At 40.3% G+C, this 26,746-nt stretch overlaps 1 protein-coding gene across 45 annotated transcripts in view; it reads right to left on the bottom strand.

Annotated features, from left to right (window-relative positions):
* APBB2 (amyloid beta precursor protein binding family B member 2) overlaps positions 1–26,746 on the bottom strand; it is a 194,739-nt gene that overhangs the window by 100,202 nt on the left and 67,791 nt on the right. For 14 of the 45 annotated variants that reach the window (XM_068943031.1, XM_068943041.1, XM_068943049.1 and 11 more), the window contains 4 exons: positions 17,427–17,537; positions 8,326–8,361; positions 7,602–7,670; positions 626–1,426 (listed from right to left, as the gene is read on the bottom strand). In XM_068943031.1, coding sequence (XP_068799132.1) covers positions 626–1,426; positions 7,602–7,620 — 820 coding nt within the window. In that variant the 5' untranslated portion in view covers positions 7,621–7,670; positions 8,326–8,361; positions 17,427–17,537. Of the gene's footprint in view, positions 1–625; positions 1,427–7,601; positions 7,671–8,325; positions 8,362–17,426; positions 17,538–23,750; positions 23,819–26,746 lie in introns of those variants that run through there. The other 31 variants (XM_068943023.1, XM_068943030.1, XM_068943043.1 and 28 more) reach the window with 5 other exon arrangements.

The following is a 26,746-nucleotide window of genomic DNA, read 5'->3' as shown; positions in this document are numbered from 1 at the left end:
ATACATCAATTAAATGACTCAGGACTTGGGACGACTTTTTTTTTTTTTTTTTTTTAAATAAAAGAGTATCATAATATGACTGGGGGCGGGTGAGGGTGGAGCAGGGAGAGATGAAGATTTGAAATGGGAAAATAAAAGCATTGCTTAAGTTAAAATCCTAAAGAGCTCAAATACAACATTTCTCATCCAGAAAGGTTTCTGTGTTTGTCACCTGAAGACAAACTTCAGCAGTTAACCATCTTGAGACAATTGTGTACTTCTCATACCATCTAACTCGTGATTATAAACCAGCACAAGGCACAGTTAACATATTACTGATAGTGTTAAAGTAATGAAATTACTTTAGTATCTCACTAGGATTTGTAGTAAAATCCAAGACCTTTGATTTTTAGGACCTGTCTATAGCACCTGGTGGTGCCTTTTCTAAAGCAAAAACACTGAACAGGAGGCTGCCAAGCGCGCCCACACGGGTGAGGCTTTGTCCAGTATTTAGGTTTAGATGCAACCCACTTTCCCCCCAAAAGCACTGCCAAACTGCCTCAGTTTTTCCAGCTGTGAGGTGAAAGGACTTAGCAACACGTTTCTAGAAGAACGACAGTGGCGACAAGCAGCCTGTATTTTGTACCTGTCTCATCAGGGGAGCTTGGGGAAGCGCTGTCCTGCGACAGCGTTGTCCAGCTGGAGTCCTCATCGCTCGGAGCGAGGTTTTGAATCCTGTGTAGCGCACAGTCCGTTTTGGCCCCAGTTTTAGGGTGGTCTTTCTTAGTCTCGGGACTTGATGACACCATGGCAACTTGGCCATCCTCCGGGCTCGGCAGCTTGTTTTGTTTCCGGGGCAAGACTTCTCCATTGACAATAACGGTAGAAGCCTGGCTGTTGCTTTGTGCACAGTTATCTTCCATCGCAACAAAGCTCTGTTCTAGTTCTCTAGTGGACGTTTCCAGATCTGCATAGTAATTTAGGAAGCTCTTGGTTCTCCTTGGCTGGGAGGGTAATATTTCACAGCCTGAGAAATCCTGTGGGATTGGCTCTTTACCTTCAAACTTCTCAGAAGTTATGTTTATGCCTGCAGTGGAACTGAGGTTTTTGTTGGGATCCTGCTGTCCCTGCTCCGCAGCTTTTCTGAGCTGGTTTTCTCCATTCTTCACCAGCTTTATATTGGCAGAGCTGCTCCCCAGAAGGGGTTGTGCTGCTGGATCAGAAAGACCCATGGCTGTCTGAATGTTAGTTAGTGCATATTTTTTCCTGCATTTTGGAGGAGTGCTGTTCTTGGCCTCTGTATGTTTGATTTCTGCATTCAACAGTTCATTATGAGAAGAGCGCAGGTTAAGGGTGTTTGGTGGGGTGGCGGGATTATTGCGATTCACAACGTCTGTCGTGCTGCCGCTTGCCATAAACACTGCCAACGCGTCCACACCAGAATCGACTAGAAAAGCAAAAGAAACAGTTATGAGACATTCATTACGTATTATTCCATGAGAGCTTTTGGTAAGGGGATGCAATGCTTTACATAACTGTTTTATAATAGGAAAGCTACCACAAGCAAAGCTCAGAGCATTAAATAAGGGGAAAACGAGACAGGAAAACGCGGAGAGATCATCTCACGTGGAGAGGACTGTGAAGCTGGGAAACAGGCAGAAAGCTTGATCCTATATAAACGAAGCACTTCAATCATGTCCAAGCTCCTGTATTCCAGGCAGACAGGCTTGCGAATAGAAGAGGTGCTCTTTGCAAATGCCCAGAAATAAGCTGTCCTCACTACTGTTAAATTTTAATATTCTACCACTACAGCAGATAAGAAGAAGAATTCTTCTAGCACTCGCCACTAGGAAGCCAAAGGTCTGAGAAGCAATTTTTTTAATAGATTGTAAGCAGATGCTGCTCCTTTTTAAGTCTTATCTGTATTGTTTATCTATCTATATTTATTTATTAAGGCAGAATTTGAGTACAGTTAGATTTAAGCATGGGTGGCCAGTAAGCTATTGCCTCTTAACACCCGAAATTTCTCTGCTGTTTATCCTTTTCTCCTTCTTTTTTTTTTTTTTTTTTTTGGGGGGGGGGGGGGGGGGGAGAACAACAACAGCCTGAGGCAGAAGTCAAAGAAGAGAAATGGGGAAGGCCAAAGAGGCAGCAATGTGTATGCTTCGTTCACCACAGTACTGTATCGCACAATACTGTATTTGATTTCCATGAGGAAAAAGAAAAGCCTCGCCAAAATATCCTGCTGCAATTCAGTCAGCTTAAAAAAAAGGGCTACTCCAGAGATGAAGATGGTTTACTATTTTTATAGCTCACAAAGTTCTAAACTAAGGATTAAACGCATGTCCAAGTGCACATACTCTTCAGATAAATAAAAGCATTCTTTTGTCTTCTTGTGGACAAGATTCTGACTTTAACTAGTCAGGGCTACAAGCTCACATTTTGCAAAAAATTAGGTTTGTTCAGAGAACAGATTTTCAGACTATGATAAAGTGATTAGAATTTTTTTTAAACCATCATTTGTTCTTCTCCTGCTTATTTATTGCAATTCCCAGGGTAAATATGCCTACCACTAATCTACATAATACACCATGAACAGCTCAATTTACACAACATAGTAGTCACTGTTGTTTGACAGCTGGCAACCAAACCAGAGGCCAATTAATAAATCAGTCCCAGCTGCCACAACATGAAACACCCTTCCTGTTGTTCCTAATTCTCAGACAGTGCCAATTGCTTATATTGCACATAAAAACGTGTCTGGGGCTTATCCAAGAATGAAAAACTATAATTTGAGCTCGCTGATGACAGATCATTCCAGTTGAGTTGTGCTGCATCCTTATGTATTTGATATATGACAGAACAGACTGCTGTATAGATTTGCAAGAGATTACACACAGGCTTAAAAAAAACCCAGCATACACGAACTCACAGAACAAAAAAGGGGCACTTCAGAAAGACAGGTATATGCACGTACAGTTGCTAGTGTTCTCTCCTCTTTAATGCGTCTTCAAAGCTATATACTTCTAACCATCATTCTATTTTATTTCAAATGAAACAGACCAAGTATATTCTTTGTCCCCTGAACCATCCACCTAGAACAACTTCTAAAACTTGTTCAAAACAGAATTTAAACTCAATTTTACAAATTTTTTAATTTCTGCCATTTCCTCAAGGATCTGCCTGTCAGTGTAGACCAACTGCAAATTCCTTGGAAGAAACACTGTCCCATGCACGCCGGGCAACAGCCGTCAGCTTATGCAACAGTTCACGTCTTACAGACAATTTCAGTTTAAGCCACGAGAAATTTCTAAAACACAATCACCACATAATTTAAAGACTTCTGTAAGCGTAGTTCACATATAAAAAAGGTAAATAAACACATAAAAGCTGGCACTTTCTCCATCTCACATAAAACAACTAAATCCACTGATCCAATGTAATGTTACCAAAGCACACAGTTTAATCCAAAAACATGAAATGGCCTGTGTTTATGGGTTGACTGCTTTATATATTCTTCTGAATCAGTTAAAATCTGGAGTTAACCCGGAAGCTGAATTGCATATTAAAATACATTGATATGGCAGGATAATTTTGACCTATTGCTTAACCTTTCGAATTTATGGAATTATACATTATCTATGGATTTCACTCAGATAATGTATGACATTTTAGTTTATGTTTCAGGAAATTAAAAACAAACTTTTATTTTTACTTCATTAAATGCAACTGCCCTGATCCGTGTTCTCCAGCAATGGACTCACCCACCACAAGACTGAAATTTCTTCTTGTCCTTTCTTACGAGTGGATTGGTTCATGGCTTATGTGGTCTACCACTATTTTTACTATCGGACAAGTTTCTTAAAAAATAGTCTTCCTAGATAAAGCTTAGCTATCTGCTTGCCAGATTATCTTGAGTCAGTCTCCCCGTGGTTAGCATTTCACATATCAAAAATATTATAAGAATTAGCACATGGAGACAAAGAAACAAAATATATTTTGTTTACCAGTCTGCCCAATAAAGGTCCACGAGTGATTTATCACAAACATCGACATATTGATCAATTAAAGTCTCCAGAGGCTTGACGTGAAGGCACTGAGAGCCAAGCAAGGTTTCTAAGCTGTGCGCTAAGCCGGGTTGGTGCCTGACCACCAGTAGAAAAAGGTCAAAAAGAGCCTTCGCTAGACTCCACCTCCTCCTCTCACCCCGTTCAGACGGTCCATTAACATGCTAATAAACAGCACCAAGAGGTACAAAGAGTAAAAAGGGTGTCCCTTCCTGGGGCAGGTGTCTGCTTCCCGGCCATCACCAACAAAAAGGAACAGAGGCGACGACGTGCTGCTCCTGCATCACCAGTCCTGCTCTGCAGCACGCCCCACCGGCACCCATCTGCTCTTGCAAATGGGACAAAAGGGGGCAGAAGGAGAAGGAACAAAGGAGGCTAAAAGAGAACAAGAAATATAAACAAGAAAGGACAGGTCTCATCTCTCAAGGGTGGAAGATAATATCAGATTAGGATAATTAAAGTGTTAGAAGTCCTTTAAATTCAAGTCCTTTAAATGCCTTAAACGCCCTGAAGAAAATCCAAAATTATGTAGTAGAACAACATGAGGAAAAAGAGACGTTGTCCACATACACCCCTATATAGGATACTATCATGCTTAAAACAGGTCATTTTCCCCAGAGGAAGCCCAGCCCCACTTTCTACTCAAAAACTTCAGGGAAATGCAACTTCTTCCTGTGCCTCTGCTCTGTCACTTCTGAGCCAGATGAAGAGGGGGGGAAAAAAAAAAAAAAAAACACACAGTTGGGGCTTTCTGGAAAACTCCAGCACGGCATCTGTCCTGAGCCTCGCATCCCTGCCAGCGTGCCGCTGTTGGGAGCTGCGCCTCTTTTCACCAACTTTGCTCATAGCTAAGGGGAGCAGCAGGGCCCAGCCCTGCACTTCGGCATTTACCACAGCTCCTACACCTCCCTATAGACAAGTCTGACCTCTCGGCTTAAATTCACATTTCAGAAGTCTCATTTGAGCTTTATAGTCACTTCTTCCTATCACGAGTTTTATTTTAGGTCTTGACCAAAAACAAAGCGCGCACACTGGGATTTTTGCATCAAGCAGTGAAAGAGCCTCTTCTCAGTGCTATGACATCAGATTTTTTTTTTTTTAGTGGGCTCTAACAAATCTAGGTGCAGAGGCAAATACAAAAAGTTGCTTTTTAGGGAAGCAATCAACAAATACACTGCTTGCTATCCACCCTCCAATGCATCCCGAATACACCTGCAGGAGGTGCAGTTTCAGACTAGTCAAAGCGATTCACTGTCACCACAGAAGCCAAAAGGCCATGGGGGAGAGTAAAGACGAGAGCCTCCTCCCTCAAAGCCAACCTGCCTTTCCACTAGCACCGTGACCCTTCATCGAGGCATACCGTAACGTAACACGCAGGGGACCCCATCTCGTATTCATACTTGGACATGCAATGAACTGCTAAAAATAAAGAGGGTACATGAAGTACTTTAAGCATTTAGCAAAGAGGAAATAAGCAATAGTTTTGATTTGCAGTACTGTTAACTGGAAACAAAAGATTAACAGGAACAGAATAGGCCATGCTTAATACGAGATTTTCATACGAGAGTGTTTTCTGCAGCAAGGCAAAGCAGACACCCCACGGAAGGCAGCAAGAGATAACTTTTCCACTTCACCTGCACTCTGCAACACTCAGCTCCTGCATGGAAGAGAAAGAGCCTCCACAATCTACACAGCTACACTGGAGAGTGTCTCTAGCCTCCAACACCCATAAGAAGCTGGAGAGCTGAGGGATGATCTACACAGCAGTGAATTAACTCACCGCATTGCCACCCAGCCCTGTGAAATGTGGCAACCCCAAGGCTCTGTGCATCCAAGCAAGATGTATCATCTCCCTTTCCCATCACTCTTCCTATGCTCCTGTATGCCTTGAGATCGCATCCTCAGGCCTAGTGAGACAGATTTCGCTCCGCAGTGCAAGGGCAAGGCAGTGTCTATTTCCTAGTATTTCTTCGGACAAAAAGAAATCAGTAGAGTAGACTCAGAAAATTAAAACACAAAAAATGTGTTTTTATTTAGTGCAAACAGTGATTCATGTGAGCATTAACTTTGGTACAATACACCAGTTTAGTTAGCCATGCTATACAGATCCATACCAGATTAGCAGTTTGATTCAACTACTGCAGTTCCTCCCCCCCCCCCCCCCCAAACCTTAGCAGGACCTTGTAAAAGTCGTCTTTACTATTGCTTGGTATTGTGCAACCACCCTAAAGCAGCATTCACTCCGTCTGACAACTCAGTGCCTGTGACTTCAGGTTCCTGGGAACTGAACCTCAGGCTCCTCCTTTAAGGTCCCACTCTTGTACTGAAGAGTTGCACAATCCTACCAAAGATCTCAGTGAGAATGAATTCAAATCCCAAAGGAGCTGCTGCACTGAGATATCAATCCTTCTCTTCAAATTTATCCTTTCTTTTAAGGAAACTGGCTAAGCCAAGAACTAACAGAACAGACTGAATAATTTCAGAGGACATGTCAGAGCTTCACACATTTCCCTAACTTAACTATGCTTTCAATATGGAAAAAAATTTAAAAACCACATTGAGGATCAGCTGCTGAGATCCCACCCAAATGCCCTGGAAGCTAGGTACCCAAATTCCCTGGGAAAAGCTTTTGGAAAGTCTCAGACTGCCTTTGTGCACTTGATTATCTCAAACACGCCAATGTTGCACAGGGGAGGTCACTGCTCCTCCCGAAACGAGCTCACGGCTTAACGTGACACAAGATAAACAAGAAAAGTAAAGAGCGATATCATCACTTTGACAAAAAAGGTTATATACCAGCAGCATCTCTCTTTCAAAACTACTCATAAAAGCTTCCACCATCACAGCCGGAGTAATCACCAATACGAGTCACGTATCTCAGCTAGAGCAGATGAAGGGCGATAAATAAGTGAAAACAGTATGATAATAAAAAATATTGGACTCTAGCTAAGAGCTAAGAATAATCAGGACATTATCATCACTAAGAATAATTCGGACACTTAAAATTTTGGTGCTTAAAGACAGCTCTCAAGTAGGCAGAGGAGCTGGTATAGCAATTCATTACTGATTCTAGCTTGCTTACTTTTTAAAATAAACCACAAAGTCTCAGTTGCATTCTTCTAATGTTTAGAAACATAGCTACAGATATTGATTAATAAACTTTCATTGATATAATGCACTTAACACAAAAGACCCCAATTTTCTGAGCATCATAATAATACAAATAGTACTATTACTGGATATTTTTCAAATATGTCATAAAACTCACAGAGCTGGAAGAAAGATAAAGAGTCTCACTACAAACACAAAAAATGAGTGCACAGCTAATTTGGTTTCAATGGAAATAAGATGTTTGTTTTCATTATATTGTCTATAGGAATGGTTTTAGAAAGCTGAACAGAGAGCTCATTCAAAACGGCACTGTTAAAAAGAAAGCACTTGCTCTTTCCCACTTATGAGTGCAAAATTAAAGCAAAAACGGGCTTGACAAGAAGAAGAAAAAGAAGAAGAAAGTGTACATATTTGCATAGCAGAATCTTTTAAAGGGCATCTGACCTGGAAGTACTTCTGACATGGCTCACAGGGCTTCAGCAATGCACCAGGAAATAGATTATAATTTGAAATCTGAAAAGAGGGATCATTTAAGAATTAAAAACAAAGGAAAACACAAAATAGAAATACCACATTACAGAAGTTCCTGAGGGACGTTAAGCATTCTAAATAAACCCTAGTAACATAACAGTGATCATCTTTTGAGCTTTTTGTAGTGGGAGAGGCTAGTCTACAGCTAATGTGAACAAGTAATTAAAAGCAACTGTGACATCCTTTTTGTTTGTGCATGCTCTACTAGGAGCACACGTTCAAAAATTTTCTCTGGTTTATACAACTTGCTGTAGCAAAGAATTCATTAGGTTACAAACAGGAGTTTTTCCTAATTACCCAACTACAGCTTACTCAGGAAACGACATGAGTTTTGGCAAAATAAACGTGGCAGTAAGGCACATTTGCGTGAACAATTTGCAGAATTAGACCCAGTATTTGGAACTAATGAGGATAGTTTGCAAGACACATCTGACAGGAGAGACTCACGAAAAGCAAGCTAAGCAGCTACCTCGTGCACAGAGGAGGAGCTTTTATTGCCATCTTTTCGTAAGTAAACCATTTCGCTCGGAAGTCCCTGGTTTCGATGCGAGTGAAATATAGGCTGGAAATACTTCTATGCATCTATGACTATTTCTGCAGCTGTGTTTGGGAAACATAGGAAAGAAATAATACAAACCTTTTCATAAAGCAGATTTCCTTTCTGCAAGGATATCTGTTGAAGACAAAATGTTTAATGATAAACTCGGGGTCTCAGGCTATAACTTCAGGTCCTGTACAACTTCAGTTCTCACTAAAGCCATCGTTATATAACTAGTGTTAAGTCAGAATTGTTAACTCCTTCAGCTTTAAAAATGTTAAAAAAAGTTAACTCTTATGTAAATATTCTAACATACTGTCTTCTCACATCTGTATTTTCCTTCAAATAGAACCAGCTAAATAGTAATAGTTACACAAATGTCAGTCAGAAGTATCCTAATAACGTCTAGATTTACACTAATGTAGCTAAAATCAGAATTAGGACTAGAAGCTTTAAGACAAGTTTTATTCTGTTCCTTTTTGCCTACATTAATCACACAAATTCCATTTTTTCCAGGGAATGTTGAACATTTTCAGAGGCGGAGAAGGAAGGGGGGAAACCACCTGGAGGAACTGCTGTGGCAGACCAGAGGAAACGGTGATGTTCCTACAGCCAGTGGCTTTCTTCTCATTACCCCTTCCAGCAATGACATGGCTGCTGGACTGAGCATGAAGCTGGAGAGAGAAAGGTAGAGCTCAGCAAAGCTAGGAGAGCAAGCTAAGCCCCAAACTCTGAAAGGGTGCACAACAGTTTTGGGAACGGAAGGGTTGGAAAGGAGCAGGGTTGCAAGCAGCTTGCACATATACTTTCAAACTCATCTACAGCCCGCTCTGCCGGCATCACAGCTGCCCTCTCCACTCCACCCGGCTCTTTCCTCCTTCCACAACAAAATCACCTCTTAAATTGCTTGCTTATGCAGCTCCTCCCATTTCCAGCTATTTCTATTTCACCTAGTCCTACTGAAATCGCGATCCGGTAACCAGCTTCCTCTCCTGGCTTTTGTCCCCCCCATGAAGAGGCACCCTGCCAGCTTCCCCTGCCACATAATTACATTCTTTGCTTTTAGAGCTAAACAAACTGCCAACTGACTGTAAGAGCCTAGCGGCAGCGCTGTCTGCATTCTGCTGAGGCTCTTATTAATGGAAATGCATAATACTGATCTGTCTTTAAACAATGTTATTAAGGAAAAAACAACTTAAGATCTTGCAATGAGTTGCGGCACACAAGTGGAGTATGCCTTCCTATTTATGGTTTTTTCCCTCCCCCTTCCCACACTTCCACTCAAATTCCTCGTCCAACAAAAATTCAGGGACAAGATGCCTCTCAGAATCAGATTCTAACAGTTGCAAACAAAAACCAAGAAGCAGGCTTGATTCTTTCCTCCCTTCCTTATCATTTTAATAGGATTTATGCATCTACATAATCAGTATATATTTGACTATCTGATAAAACACTGTGCTGCATTCGGTCTGCCCTGGTCAGCTCATCCTAATGGAACATTCTTAAATCAAGTAATCATCTGCATGAATAAAAAGCAGTAGTATCATTTATATAAGGCATAACCATTACATACTATCAGGGTCAAGTCTGCATTTAGTAAGGGTAAGAACAAGATGACGTGGTAAGTATTTGCAGATTTAATTTTCTTCCTTTAATTAGATTGTCCCCCCTATGCAGAATGGAACAATCTGGCAAGCAAAAACAATGTTGTCACTGCAAAAAGATGGAGTGTTTTATCTATTGGCTGCTTACAAGCACAGACAATAAGACCTTCTGTCATCAGATCCATACATTCACATGGACATTTGCTTAGTAAACCTCAAAGTCATTTTTTAATTCTGTTGTGTAAGTTAAACTCTCAAGCCTGAATGATCTTGTTTTTTTTTTTTAAAATCAGCATATGAATACTCAGTCACTGCAATAAAGATCACACTTCGACCTATTTTTTAATTGCAAATAAACAACTCTGCTTTAAATGTGCATGCTAATATGGAGAACAAACATATACTTCATTCTCTCTTACACAGACTGAGATACAAACCCAGAAATCATAACTTAAGTTTCTGCAACCAAGACAGACGATAAAGCAAGTAGGACTTGGTCTTCCACATCCTGCAGCTTCAACCTCAAGTAGCACCTAAAAACAAATTTTACCAATTCTCAAGGTAAACAATGAGCAGACAAAGCTGATCAGATTTATCAAGACCAAAGCATAATAATACTATATAAAAAAGAAAGCTAGTATAAACTTAAATCTGTCCCACATATTTCTGCTAGGGAATACAAAGAAAAACACGTTTGCTAAAGCACACAGTCTACCCAGATGCTTAACAAAGCAATAAAAAGGAATCAGTGGTCATGGATTTGGCACATAAAATGATTGAGACTGAATTCAGATCAGGGAATTTTCAGCCTCCACATAAATCTAACATAAGTCATTCAACAGCTCCTAAATCAGGAAGCAGAGCTATTCAAAGTATGATTGATTCCCGCACACGGTTAAAGAAACTGGCAGGATCCATCATCAACACCAGCTTTCCAACTGTTCGTAATGGCACCAACCCAATACCAAGCTCTTTGATCAGGAGGCATGGGCAAGGAAAGTAGCAAAGAGAATAAGCAGAGGTCACAGCTTTATTAACAGAAGCAGCAAAAACGTTAACTGGACCGCTGTCAGATGTGACGGATGAGTTAAGTTCCAGCACAGCATCTGTGCTGAACAAGAAAAGATTATACTTATCATTAACCATCTCCCACACATCTTGTCTGAAGCTCCGCTACTGGCAGCTTGCAAACGCTTTACTGTTCCCGCAAAGCCTAGAAACAACATTGCATACTCTTGAGCACAATCAGCGTCTAGGGTAACAGCTGACTGCATGCACACAAACTCAGACGTACCAATTTCTCTCTTTAAACTAATATATTTTAACAATTAAACTTGTGATGGCCTGGCATCATGATTTCACCTGCTACAGCTTTTTTGCCCTCTGAATTACACATAATAAATTTATGGCTAGTTACACATTAAGCTGCTATCAAGGTTATAAAGAAATGTTTTTACCCTCAAAATGCCTGGACTAGCAGTAGTAGCTCTGAGCCAGCTATTATCACTGCTTCGTAACTGAGATCATAAAATATGTTTGAAAAAGTATTGTACATCACAGCTATTTTCTTGTTATTCTAAGGCTATACTTAGCGTCAAGTTGGGATCTAGGGATGTAAATCTGAAAATTAAATAAATGGGAAAATCTTTCAATATACTTTCTACAATTCTATAAGAAAAGAGATGAAGAATAAAAATACGGATATATCTAAAGCCTCAATATAAAGAATTGAAAACTCTTAATTTCATTGATTTGCAGTATTTGCAAATCACTTCAAATAGCTAACAGTAAGTTGAGTCAAGTAAGCAAAATAAAAAGTGTTTTCACAGAACACAGGCTAATAATTTCAGCATCTAAATGAGACTGACATGATTTCAAGAATAAAAAAGGCTCATTACAAATAAATAAATCTCAAAAAAGGCTGAGCAGCTGCCAAAAAAGCTGCTTGTTGTCTTCAACCATATCTTAAGGGCACAAACAAGAAACAATTTGAAACACAGAAAGAGAGGATTTATACAGCAACTGTTACAACGCTTCTTAAGCTAACACAAGGTTGAGAGATGATTGAGGGCCGTATCCTATAGTAACTCTGTCAAATGTTACTATGGTCCTAGAATACAGGAATAACTTTAGTCTTGGTTGGCTTAACAAGCAGACTTCCTTGAGATTGCTGTTGTAAAGGCTGAGAAACGTTACCTTAGTGCTCCCAAATAAAAGCAAATCACATGCTCATAAAATCAAAGTATCATATTTGCTTTATGGTTCCTGTAAGCTAAACAGATCAACCAATAATAAAGTGAAAGGAGAACATAAAAAAGCAACTGCACTCACTAGCGTTTAGTTTGCTAAAGTGTGGCTAAAACTGTGGCTAAAACTGTGGCTAAGCTTCAACAAGCAGGAAACTTGGCTGTAAAAGAGATAAAACAAGCAGAAAAGAACAAGTTAGTAGAATTATTGACCTGAATTTCAACAAGGCAGGATGCAACTTTAAGTTCTTGATGTGCTGATAAAATACTATTTTTTTTCTTGCGCTATCGTCACCTATGAACTCACATATCTTCATGAGATACTCTACCAGTAAAGAGCTGAGATCCCTGTGAAACGGGCCAGGTGTGCGAGATGCAAACTCATCAGATGGTCCTCGTCAGTGAACATGCACAATCCCAGGAGGAGCACTCCACCTCCCATTTCATTTTTAAGAACAAATGGGGCTGTCAAGGTTCAAAATTTAGCTATTTTAAGGACCAAACTTGGAAGTGACAACGTGTACTCAGTTCTTACAGAACGCTTTTATCTGCAGATCCCCAGTCAGCCGCCAAAGGTGGTTAGCATTACAGACTTGACTTCCTATCTGTGGAAACAGGCAAGCGTTCTGGGGCTTTGCCAGGATAATCCAAGAGGCTTTGAAGAAATTGTAATGCAGGTCTCCACAGCATTTCCTAGGGAAGGTGGAAGCCTAAACAAAAGAGGCTTTAACTAGGAGAGTGACATATGTGCAATCAGATGCATCATCCATCTCCCTGCCTTTTCCTTATCTAAGCAACCAATCATATTTACAGCTTTTCAGCAACGTTATAGAAAACTCTCTCTCCTAAGCATGAACTGAGCAGTACCAATACTAGAGTCTCAATTACACTGAGATCCCTTTAGGCTGCTCGGCTAGCAAAGTTTAGAGAAAAACTAAGCGTTGTCCGGCCAGTGGAGAGAACCTTTAGGATCACTAACTGGCACACCTACCAGAAAAACAAAATACTGCTACTGTACTGTGAGGAAAGAAAAAGTCAAGAAATACAGTGCAGGTTTGTGTATATGGAGAATTTTACTAGGACACTTTGACCAAGAGGTGAACTGTGTGTACGCTGCTCTTTGGGAGCAAGATTGCCTCTTTCAAGTGAATTCTCTGTTGCTTTGGCAGCGGTTCAAGTCAAGCCCAAAGAGCTATTCCAGAGTCAATTTTCACACCAACTTTGCTGGGTTAGCTATAGCAACAAAATTTTATTGAGGCCAGCCATGAGACTGGAAGTTTGGGGGGGGGGGGGGGGTTTCAGGTCTTTGTTGGTATTTATAGTCTCAACATTCTAGCATGTGTTTCCCTACTTCACAGAAATGAAGCTAAAACTTTCCAGAATTTGATTAAAGCAGCCCTCCCTTGTAAGCCCAGCAGTGGGAGACTGCCCCCTGGGCAAAAAAAGACTGCAGATCGGCACTGCCTGGGAAGCTGGAGAGACACAGACAAAACAGGAATTTGAGCATTCCCAGAGGGAAATCAAACCTCAAGTTTATAAAGTCCACCCTGCTCTCTGTGCCTTGAATGATACTGAATTATTTCTAAGCAGAACAGCTCTAGCATGGGAGACAATCAGGAAGAACTGAGACTCCAGCCTCTCCCTGCACAGCCCAGGGCAGCACCTCCCCACAGGGAGTATTTCCTTTCATCTCCATCCTCGATTTGTGAACATTTCATCTAAATGGTATTTCTCCAACAACGTTTGCTTGGCAAATCATCCTCCATCAGAAGTCTCTGAAATAAAAATTTAGTCAGCTCTAATAATTTTATTGGCAGAATTACATCAATAAATTATTCCATATGGACCACCAGCCCGAGAAGTTTTTAAATAAAAGATGCTCAATGGTTCAAAGGAAAAAAAAAAAAAAAGCCCACAGAATTCCACCTCTGTCCTCCAAAAATCAAGAGCTTTTCAGGGCAATATAAGCATAACAACATTGGTCCTGTCTCTCCAGATAGCAAAGGCTGAAGAAGGAGCTGCAGGTGGAAGTGGTCCCCTTCTCCCTGCGAAGGCTGAAACACCAGCCTGGGACTGCACTGCACAGCCATATTCCAACAGCCAGCTAGTACAGAAAACTGCCATCCACAAATTTGTGCATGTCCTCATTTCTAATGTCTTGGGAAAAAAAAGGTTTTGTTTTTTTTTGTTTTGTTTTTTTAAGAACTGTTAGAAAACACAACTGCTGTGCATTTAATTATTATTTAAACTCTGGCCGAGTCTTTAAGAGCATGTAGGACAGCAGAATGGAACTGGACTCAATTCCACTTCCCTGGAAAGGCTTTGCTCAGATTTCAGTACTAGGCAAAACACTACAGGTAACCAAACGAATCATTATACTGGGGACTGGGCAACCCATTCAAAGGTTTTTCTCAGGCATACAAAAGCCTTTTACTCCAGGCATAGAGCCTAAATTTTCAGCTTCAGCGTGAAAGAAAGTCTGAGGCTACCTCAACAACACGAGCCATACTGTGTTTTCAGGAGGGCTGCTGCAGCCATTTCAGAAAAGTGATTCTCATGAGCAAATATTAGAAGAGATATAAATATGAACGAAGGTCAGGAGACGTTCAAGAAAGAAGAGTCTTGTTTCCAAAAACCTAGATTCTCAGTAGCTGGAGACTTTTCATCCTTAAGTTTGTAATTTTCACAAGTTTGTAATTTTTCACCAACATAGTCCGCCATACAAGGGAGGCTGGCTGTTGAGCTGTAAGTCAGGACAAGTAATGCTAAGCAGAGCCAGGGATACACTGCCTTCTTTATGTTTAGTAATCAAAAAAATCTCTGCTCTTTAAACGTCTAAACAAGCACAAATCAAACTGATGTGTTAAAATTACCTTGCCCAGATAAAAATCAAAACTGCTAAATTCAAGTTTTTAATTACTCATTTGAAACATCTTGTTTCTCCTTGTGCTTTCAACATCTGTATTTCTAATACATTTCCTGGTACTGGGCTTCAAATAAGCTGTTTTTTTATTTAAGTTGATTACCTGTTTCCGTGGATATAAAACCTTTGCTACTCTCCTAAGACTATGCAATACTATACTCATGAAATTCATGAAGTCATTTAACAAAACATTTTATCTCATAAATGGATTAAAGATTATCTCACCACGTAGAGAGCAATACAACTGCTGTGCTCCACTCAGATCTAATATTTTCCCTTACAGATTTTATTTATTTACAGAAAGGTGGTTACGTACATACAAGGAAGATAAAAGCCAAAATATAAGGCTTAAGACTGCACCAAGTCCTTAACTGTACAATATTAAAACTGAAAAATCAGAGTAAAGCTCTTTGTTGCAATAACTGTGCATCTAAAAATGCAGTAACAGAGAGGCCCAATTACTTGTAATTTATGCAAAGAAAACACAAGTGAAATGGCACAGTTCTCTAGTTTTCAATTATCTAGTTTCAAGATACTATTTCTCAATGATCTATTTCACAAGTACTGTCACTGCTCAAAACAGAAAACTTTGAGAAAGCTAATTTGCTACCACTCATTTCATCATTATCTGCATTTCCCAAAGACCGGGCAATTTCAATGCCACTATTGTTGATGTGTCTAAAGCACTTACGTTAGGCATCAGGAAATCATACAGATAATATTATAACAAAACCAAAAAATAAGGCAAGCGTCCTGGCTTAGAGACCATGAAAAGGTTAAGGAAAGGGAAATTTTAGATAAAGAAAAACCATAAAGCCATCACTAAGTAGATACTTCGATATCTCAGTCCACAAACAGAGGGTGCTTCGGTGTAATAGACACACATTTCTGAACTTGCAGATGACAGTAGCCCCAGAACTTCCCTGGGCAAACCATTCCAGTTCTTCATCGCCTTCAGCTGTTAAATTCAGCTTGAAGTCTAAGCATGAAACATGGATATCATGCCTTGCGGTATGCCTGAGACCCCAGGTTTAAAGGCTAGCGTCTAGATTTAACGTCCAGTGATTCAAATAGATCAGCGTGATTTGGCACTCACCTACCAGAGACCTCAGTTAAAACTGTAATATCCATTTATTTCCCTGGTTTTAGCATAGCCTATATCTCAACATTACCACCTAAGATAAACTCTTTGGAAAAGCAGTATCTGAACTGTCTCTAACGTACCCTTTTAACATGCAGCTTTGTGACACCTATGACTAGCCTGCAGCAGAGAGTAAACACACTTCGCTGCTTGCTAGGATTTAGCCCAAGGGTCAGGAAAAAACCCCACAAAGTCCTGTTCTGCATACAGGGTCTCAGCATGCAGTTCTGTGTGTTCAATGGCAAAGCCACCTTAGGAAGTCCCTGTCCTGGCACAGCTGTAAGTTCTCACTGCAGTCTAACTCCATCAGCTGATGCAAACCTTCGTGGAGCCATGCTGTAAGCTGGATGCCTGAAGTGATCCCAGTTTTAAAATAAAATCTTGCAATAGAACAAATGAAGCAAAAATAAGAGCAATAGAACAAATGAAACAAAAATAAGAGCTTTTTAAAACTAGCTTGGATGCCAAGAAAAACACCCGTGCAATCACACCCCTCTGCAACAGCAGAACAAAGATCAGATACAAAAGTTAACCTAACTCCATTTTACCTCAGGGGCCCGACAGATCAATGGAAAGGGCACGAGGACTGGCAGCAGCCTTCTGGCGCTGGGGATCTATCTCACACAGCTCTCCAGGGAAAGTCATTTCACATCGCTTGCAATGGGGAACCACTGTGGTTCAGTGGCTGCGTTTACACTAGCATTACAGGCAGCCACTTACTAAATGGAAGGTGCAGGTGACAAACGTTAGGAGTTGCTTTTGAACTTTTACAGAAGACAGTAGGAGATCAGATAATATCTTACAATATAATACAATTCAGAAAAGATACAATAACGTTGAACTGGACTATAAATAATCTGGAGTTGTTAGTTGCACGTGTAAGCAATTAAAGCAGCAGCACACAGAAACATTTTTGGGAGAGGTTTGAGTAGTTTGTTAATTTGAAGATATCTAGTTCTAAAAACTTGGAATGGGAGTGAGGAGGAACAGCAGCACTTAGACTTCTAAGCACTAGCATAAATGAAGGTGGAGACCTTGAACACAAAACACAGCACACTGCAGCAAACTTAACCAAACCCCAGCGTATGTCATTTTTTAAAGTTCTAGCAACCAACTCTGCAATTGGAACATAAATCAATACACTTACCATTTGGGTATCTACACAATAGAGATGGCATTGATTAGAATATGTCAGCATCCTTTATAAAGACTATTTGATAAAGTATGAACTTAGCAGCCCCCAAAAGTAATAAAGTGACAATAAATTAGACCAATTGCATACATACATGAGCTGCTTGGCCGGTAGTGAGCCCCCGGGTACCGCCTGCCCATAGCGCCAGTCAGCACATTACCGCACGTTGTCAGCTGCTTTCAAAGTACAAGATCGAAACGCTTAACTGGGGGGGGGAAGAACAAAAAAAAAAAAAAACAACAAAGATTTAGTACAGCTGCTGTATTTTTTCATTAAAATGCTAATGACCCCCACAAATTTCAAGACAACTACGTTTATGAATTATTCAGAGTCATGTTGTCATTGGAGATGAACTGTTGTGCTATAGATGCAGCGCAAATTTATCATTAAGTGTTTGGCCTCCATTAATAAGCTAACATAAATTTTAAGGCACAAAGTAGTCTCAGGTCATACAGTAGCTTGCTTTGGTGCGTGATACTGATGGAATGACAAACAAGGCAAGAAAGTTTGCTCTTAGCTTTAAATACAATGTTGCCTCAACTTTTGTGAGGCTATCACTACAGAAGCAGCTTACGAACAGTTTACTACAGAAGCAGAACTTATCCGCGCTACATAACGTCACTTGCTTTGGAGGCTCTGAGTTCATCTCTAAAAATCAAAGCGTCAGTACCAGAATGCAGGCTACTACTAGTATATTAGTTTTCTGAACACAAAACGCATAGCACACACAGTTTGGGAATCACAAATCCAAAATCTTAACTAAAATGCTACTCATCCTGTCAAATACCAAGTCTAAAATCGTTTAGTTCAAAAACAAGAAGCCCCGTTGCTTCACTCGTTAGTACAAGATTTTGAACTAAAAATCAGCTTTCAGCTGATCTTCAAGTTTATCCTTTTCTCAGTCTAGCTGAATAGTCTTCATCTTCTGAAGTATCTCTCAATGTCCACTGCACGCCAACTGCACAAGTTATAATAAAGACACATTTCCTTTTATTCTCTCCCTTACCAGGAGGAAAAAAAACCCAACAAATTCCAGGGAGCGTTTTTCCTAATATATTAAGAATTTTTACTGTCTCATGCTGCAGCTACAAGCACAGGCTTACTGTATACAGGAAATGATGAGAAATATCAGGAGGACACAGATGGAATAGCATTGCACCCCCTGAAACAGGGAGGAGACTTCCACAAATCTTCAAATAAGCCAGTCCCCAGTTGAGCAGGGCACCAGATTATTCCTGAGTTAGATAAGCCTTCTTTTTTGGACTGGCCAGAAAAACACAGGCAAGAAAATAACAGCGACAGAGCGTGTCAAGCTGCTTCTCGCTACTGTTCCATGTCTGCTTCAGCCGGCCCAAATCCAGGCCACCGTGTTTCCACCCCTTCCTTCTCCACTTCTTCCTACCGCTGACGTGTGCGTTGACCCAATTATCTGGTGAGCTGGTTTGGGAGCAAACACACAGAAAAGATGCACGCTCAGCTGGATCACATTCCTGAACTGGCTCACGATGGTGGCACGAGTCATGGCAGCTAGCGAGGCAAGGGGAGAGAATGGGACCATGGCCGTCCGCACTGAAAATAACTTAAAATGCAATCATATAAAACTGTTCTGGCCTCCGTAGATTATTTCTGAAATACAGCCACCCACAAGGCTGCATACCTGATAGCGGAAAAGACAGGTGAGGAACTCCATTATTTGCCAAATCCGTGCTGAGAAAGTGTCCTGTTTAACTCTCCTCGATGGAGAAAGATTACTGAATCAATGAAACCATACCTCTTAACACTAACAGTTCAGGCTTTTAAGAGGAAAAGTCTGTGCTAAACAATAAAATAAACATTCAATTCCCCAAAACTGCATTTTTTGGCAGTACAATATGAAACTACTGCCTTGCCAAGGGCCAAATAGATCTCTTCAAACTTCTGCAGGAGCCCACTAATTAAACACACATTTTATTGTTGTATAAGGAAAAAAAATTGCAGTTGGCTGTTTCCCCATTCCCACTCCATAGTAGTTGAAAAACTACAAATTCATTGTCATTTCTACTCTTCTCAAACACTTTACGCACCCGGTTTATAATCCATATCTGAATACAAGAGAATAGTCCCTAGCTGTGCTGGAATTTAAAAAAGCATTACTAGTGGGGGGAAAAAAAAGTTTATTATATCCAGATTATAGTATTTGCAATTGTTTTCCCAACCTTGAGAAAGAAATTTACAGAGAATTTGAGTCCTGCACCCTGTCATAACAAGTTAAAGAAAACAAACAAAACTCGGAAAAAACCCCAAGTCCCTCCACATAAATACACTCTCAACCAAAATATGGTTTTCCTAAAGTAGTGTGGCCACAACAGGAGTTCAACCACTCTTAGGAGAGGCCACGTAGGGACCCAAAGCTATCATCATTTTAAATACATTAAAAACAAAGAAACAGAGATGTCAGCAGAAAAGACAACCTAAAGGCACATTCTCATTACAGCAGAGGTTTCATTAGTTCCTGTATTAAAATGAAAACTACAGAGATTTACAAGCTAGGTATGCGCACAGCGCTCTGATTTTAGAAAGCCAACTATAAAAAGGCAATTAAGAAATATGTGCCACACAGTAAGTAAAATTAAATTGCAGTTCCTACCGAAAAACAGCAATGATACTGGACTGGCTGTACCTGCAGGAATATACCCAAGTTAAGATAAAAGGAGATGCTGCTGGGGCTTTTTTTTTTAAATCTTTTTTCCAAGAATTATCTTTGAATTCAGAGCATAACCAAAGCAATCTGTCTTTTAAACACCTTAGCTTACCCAGGTGACTCTCAAAGGGACTCTTAAATTCCTCCAACAATGTCATGCAACTCACAGAAATAAGTGACCTTGTTATCAGAACGCCACAAGCATTTGAAAACTAATACTTATTTTGCTTATACATCCATGAGAAGAGTGAACAAAATGAATGGAGGTCTCAAATACCTGTTCTAAAATAGCCAAGGAACAACGTACGTACAGTTCTACGTGTACGTAACTTAGATAACTGCTTCACAACCGCACATAAACGTGAGGTAAACCTAGATACTCCATACATCAGATCAGACCTTCTCAGTATCAGTTTTAATCTGCTTTTCTACAGCAAAATCACTTTAACAATCCTGCTTTATAGTGATTTCTACTTCTTTATAGTCAAACAAAATTTGACACACACACATATACACTCGCTCTTACGGTTTGTTTTCAAGAAATGCTTTGGATTTGGCTCTGCCTGAAGAATTACTTTTTGTTCCCTCTTGCTGCTCTTCCCTGACTCCTCTGCCTCAGGTGACAACGTTGACCCGTCACACATCACCAGCAGTCACAGGCAACGCAGCACAACCTGAGCAATACCTGCAATACCTGCTAATACGTGCCACACAGGGCAGCACCTGAAAGCAGTATCCCCTTCACCTGATGCCAATGCTTTTCTAATAGCTGCAATGAGAGTGCTACCAGCTACTCATCACCACACATAATGAGGGCATAAATCATCTTGCAAAGCAGCCTGCCACGACTCTCAGCTGAGACTGTCACCTTCCTAAGGCATTTTCTTTCCAGAGCTTCTTTTGTTGCAGCTCTTTTACACTGTTTAGTTTCCGTAACTTCTACAGTTGAGGGTTTTTTTTTTTTTAAACTTGTATTAGTCTTTTGACACTAGATGAAATAGTGAAAAAAATAAATTCTGGGGGTTTTTTGTTTGTTTTGGTTTTTTAATGTGGGAGGTCACACCAGTAGCTATGTCCAAACACTAGGCATTTAGGGTTAAGTTTGCTTCAATTAATTCCATTATCTTCAGTAGGACAAACAACTCATAATTTGACCTCCATATTTTCAATAAACCTTTTTTGAGTTTTTTTTTCCTGCCTTGATCTGTTTTTGCATGCTGCAGGTTGTGTGGACAAGGGTATTAACTGGCCCACTAATTCTTTGACCTTCTCAGGTTCCCTAGAAGCAATGTTTGCTCCGTGTGTGTGTGTGTACCTGTAGGAGTGTTCACACACATACGTACACGCACACATAAATATACATACATACACACTGGCTGCAATAGCCTTATATAACAGATTGCCAGCAGGCCTTCCATTACATGCCCAAGGAAAAGCATATAGGGGAAAAAAGAAAAAAGATAACAAGTTACCTACAGATGTCAAGATGTCATCCAAGTGTGCCTGACCACATCATGCAACAGCACCAATGAAGAGTTACACATGGAGAAAATACAAGAGAAGGCTATTCCATGAGGTTTCCCCATGGACAGCTACTCAAGAAGTTATATTCTAGTACTGCTTGGGTGATATTCTGATAGAGAAAAATAATCCTACCTTTAGAATATTGCTTTGAATGCCAGGAAATAATCTTCCTAGGGAATAGGTAAGGGGAATGCCTTTCATTGTTTTAAAAATACACTGAGGGGGCACAGGTGCCACACAAATAGCCCCACTGCAGCAGAGTTCAGACAGCAAAGGCAGCTGATTAAAAAATAAATGAAGAGTATTTTCGGCTTACGTAATTGATGAATGGCTCGTTTCAGGCTGAAAAGGGTGCAATTATATATATGTAGGTACACATTTGTGTATATAATGCAAATATTCTTCCCATAGTCAACAGCTTTTCCACTTGCCTGCATGCCAAAGAGCAGCCACTCAGAAAATCACCTGTAGGACAACGTTAGTGAAACACGGTTTAAACAAGCCGACCAAGCGAGAAGATCGACTGTCATGAAACTGTGCTACTGATTTCCAGAGGCATATACTGAGGCACTCGCTCCCTGCGCTGGGCACAGCAACCAGATCTCTCGCTCCAAACTGTCTGTTGGAGAAAGCACAACGCTGTCTGCTGGCCAAACATACTTTGCTAACGCTGCGGGTGTGCTGTTTCTGGGAAGGTCGTTAATGACTCACACCCATCATTCTTCATCCATCACCTTTTTAAAAACTGCTATTGTAATTTCAGATTTTCTTAAAGTCTCCTCTGTTGCCCAAGCAGCCTACCTGCCTTTCCAGTCTTGTCTCACCTCCCTTTGCCGAGCAGCGGAAGCACGAAGCCACCTTGCTTACCAAAGGACTCGCTGCCCTTCGCGCCTTCACCCACGGGCACTGCACAGAAGCGTTCAGGGAGCCAGGGTGACAGCCACAACCGAGCAGCACCAGGGACGTCCTGCCCCTGTCCAGCCCTGCTGCAGTGGCTGCGGTTTACCTCGCCTGTCGGTGTCTGGGTTGCAGGGTAATCCAGACACCAGACATGCTCCGAGACCTGGAAAGCCCTGGTCTAGCCCAAAGGCCTAGCCACTCTATCGTTTCTCCTTCCAGTGAATTTACACTGCTCAAATTCTTGTTTCTTGCAATCCTTCTGGCTTGAAATTCTCTGTCTGGCTGACTGGCTGACTTCATTCCTACAAGAGCTCCCCTCCAAGCTCTTGTTCGAAGGCTTGCTCTCTTCTCCAATTCTGAGAAGTCCCTCATGAGGCTATTCCTCATTCTCGGTACTCTTTTCCAGGTACTGTGCAGCCCGCCCATCTATTTGAGGTTCCTATATGCTGTACATAGACGGATGTCATTATTGCCCTCTCTGTGCTGTGGAACATCATCAACGTTATTCACTTACACAAAAGGCTTTGTTATAGATCCCCGTGTTTTTCTGAAACTTGAAACTTAGTGTTTCGGTACTTCTGCAGCCAGATCATATAGATCAAGCTTAATTCAAGTGGTTCATCATCACCCTGACCCTAATCCCCTGCACAGACAAGATATATTTTCTCAGTAAAACACAGCAGCTGCTTTTCTATTTATTTGTTCTGCATTGTTATCTCAACGTGCATTTTGTTTCATCACACAGCAAAAGAAAACATCAGGACATTTTATAAGATAACTAAATAATCCATACATATTTTCTGAGACAAAACAGAACTGGAAACCTCAGAAAATGTCAATTTCTGAGTAACGGGACGAGCTACAGCTTCCCTCTCCAAACAGACAGATCTGCTAACCCAAAAAAGTTAGTCAGCTGTTCAGAGGGGAAAACAAAAACTGAACAGCCACACTCTTCATTTCACTGGTATCCTCCTTTAAATATTGGAATAAAATAAAGAGAATGATTTTATTACTCAAGAAAGAAATTCCCAATTTATCAATCTTATCCCTTTAGACTTAAAGCGTACTCCCTGTATTTTACCATTTAACCAGAAGCTGTGAGCACAGCAGAAATCACCTCCTGCCAGAAGACCAGGAATTCAAAGCAAAACTCCCATGGTTACTAGAATGGCCTGAAAACACAAGCTGAGCATCAGACAGAGCTCACTACTTTCTGGAGTTCCAGAAGAACAGCAGCTTAAACGAAAAACAAAAACCAGCACCCGTTTTTCTTTAAATGGCTCCTTTGGAAACAGCTCATTGTTCCACCCTTACCAGAGTGGCAGATCCATTCTGCAACTGTTCTTATCACAGTCCCAAGCAGCCTCCAGGATCCTCCTACCCTGAAAGTTAAATATCAAAATAAAGCCATAAGAATTCTGTAATAATCTTATTACTCATTTCTCCTGTCATCGGAGTTGCAGTTCCTGTTTTTCTTTAAATTAGTACATTATATTCCCAAGGTGCAATACTTGCAGACTTGGTCAAACACAGTGGAGGTCATGTGTGGGCATCCCAAGGCAGAGATTCCTCTCAAAAAATTTAACCCTCTCAAATACCATATTAAGCCAGTAGGTCTGCAACTGCTTTCTGACTACTAGCCAACTGGGTAAGTTACAGTTTATAATTCACAGCAGATGAACGATGCTGAAGGAAACTTATTTTAACAAAATGTAATTTCATCTGTGGCAATGGAAGGCTAAAGGACATTAACACAGTCTTTCTTCATGCTTGATTTTGATCTCAGAAGTAGAGTACAAACTTTAACAGCCTAGAAGAGCCCAAGAATATTCATCCAGGGTATTTTTAAGAGATGGTAAAACTATGAAGACCTAGGCAATTGATAGCTAAATCAAGGACATTGTAAAGAACCTTGACACATGGAGGGAAGCACAAAACGTTTACCTCAAAGGAGCAGAACAAGAGGGAACATAAAGAAAGGAGCAAATACATGGTTCAACTAAGCAAATTGGGAACTTCTAGTCATCTTTTCCCATAATAAAAAGAGAAGAGAAAAAATAAATTTAAACACAAGGGTAGAAAGCCCTGAATGATAAAAGGAAGTGGCAATGAAAATTACTATTAATCATAATGTAATAATTAAATTTAATGTGTGTGTGTATATATATATATATATCTACACATTAAATATATATGTAAAGTATATATTTAAGATAATTTAATTATTAATTTATCTTGTCATAAAATGTGTTAATGAAGTCTCCTGGTGACCCAACATTTCAAAGTCCTGCAAGGAGAAAGATGGAGTCACCAAAAGGGAAACTGAACATCCCGAGAGAGAGCATACTAGAAACTTAATGACGTGAAATAACACAAAGCAAAGGCCATTCACTCAGGGAATCACTAAGAAATCCTGCTATCAGTGTTGGGCTGTGATGGAAGTGTTTGGAAATAACGGGAGAAAAAGACCTGGCTCCATCAGCAGGGCACTGGCCAACTTTATCACACAGTTGCTCATGTGATAAATTCGGGGTGGGGGGGAAGGAAAGGGAGGCAAGTACCTTCTCTGGTTTCCCCTAGAGCTATGAAACTGTATACCATTGTACAAGGTAATGCCCAGACCTCATCTGAAATAGCCTAGCAGCATCTGGTCATTTACACTCCAGCGTGATTAATGGAACACACAGGAAATTGGAAGATAATCAAGGTAACAGATTTCTGTCTTGTATAAGGACACGCAGAGTTTGCCTTGCAGCAAAATGAAGGCTAGGAGAAGCAGCAAAAACTTTAAAGCATAACGTTGGCACAAGAAATAAGTGCATGTAAAGCAGTCATTACTACATTTAGGCTAAAAATTAGAAGAATATACCTAACTATAAGAGGAATTTGGTGCAAGAACAGCCTTCCAACAGGAGTAAAGAATCACCTAACAATAAACTAATTGAGCTTCATCTTAAAAGTTAAGAATTGAATACTACGATGGGGTTAAGCAACTGAATGAAAACTGAATGGGAGACTATTTCCAATCTTTTAGCCCTCTAACATGATTTTTTTTAAACACTGTCCACAATTTGACTATGAAATTCACTGAGAATTAACAAGACTCTAAACAATAATCTCAGGACAAGAATCCAACAGGGTTATAAAACTGCATGATTAATGAATAACAAGAAAATCCAGAGTACAAATATGAAGTTTAAAAAATAGCAAAGATTTTGGATATTAGGTTTCAAATTATAAAATGACTTTCATCTCATAGAATTTGGACAAAGCCTTGGAAACAGATTATCCAATCTGCCTTCTGCCAGATTGCCTGGACTTTACTTACTTCCCTGAAGAATCTGATATCAAGGACAACTGACAGCAGAAGGACCACCTCCTTCCCTTTCCATTCATATTCCATATCCTACTGACAACCTCTGCAACACAGCATAAATTCTCTCATAATCTGACATGCCACATGGTATGTTTCATTGCCACTATACAGTGGAAAACATTCCCAATAAACAAAAAATAAAATTTATTAACTGAGTCACAGGTCAAGATAGGGCATATTGTTGGCAGTAATCACACAAAAGTCTTACTTTTGAGTTTAATGCAAGAATATATTAGTAGGAAAACAACAACACTTTTTTATAATTAAACATCTGATTGATTTGAATCAGAATTGATTTTTATTTTGTGTCTGCTGCCTCCTAATCCTAACTGCATCATGACCAGTGATGTTAAACATTACAATACTTCGTCTAAGAAAACAACTCTAATAAACTTTTAAAAATACTGTTAATTTTTATCTCACAGTACCATTTTGCATTCTTTGACAAAGATGCCGACTTCGGTGAAAATAAATTACCAGCTGAAAACAACCAACCAGTTAAGATTTAATTTTTTCTTCTGAACTCTTTCCACTCCCCAGTTCCCTCCCCCAAAAGCGAGAGCTGTGTCCTTGGTTTGCAAGGACAATTGCTGTCAATATAGCAAGAAATTTATTTCTCTTGGGAAGCAGGGTATACCAAGGTAGCAAAAATGGCCAAGCCATGTCCTACACTACCCCCCCCCCCACTACATCTTCTGCTGCTGTTACCAGTGGCAAAAGGTGCCGATGAATGATGACAACACAGTCTGCAGGCATGAGCAAAAGCTGTTCCATTTACCTCCTGCAGCTTGAGAGGTTCCCTCAGGGTTCAACTTCTGCACAAGCTACTGTGTATGATTACTATTATTAACCAACTCAGACACTAGAGTATTATCCTGATCGTGAATAACATTTTCCGCAAACAAGTAGCTATTCTTTCCAGTCCTAAGTGAAG

This window comes from Struthio camelus, chromosome 4 (genome assembly GCF_040807025.1).
Source record: "Struthio camelus isolate bStrCam1 chromosome 4, bStrCam1.hap1, whole genome shotgun sequence".
NCBI classification, from domain to species: Eukaryota; Metazoa; Chordata; class Aves; order Struthioniformes; family Struthionidae; genus Struthio; species Struthio camelus.
This window is presented reverse-complemented; position numbering and strand designations above follow the sequence as displayed.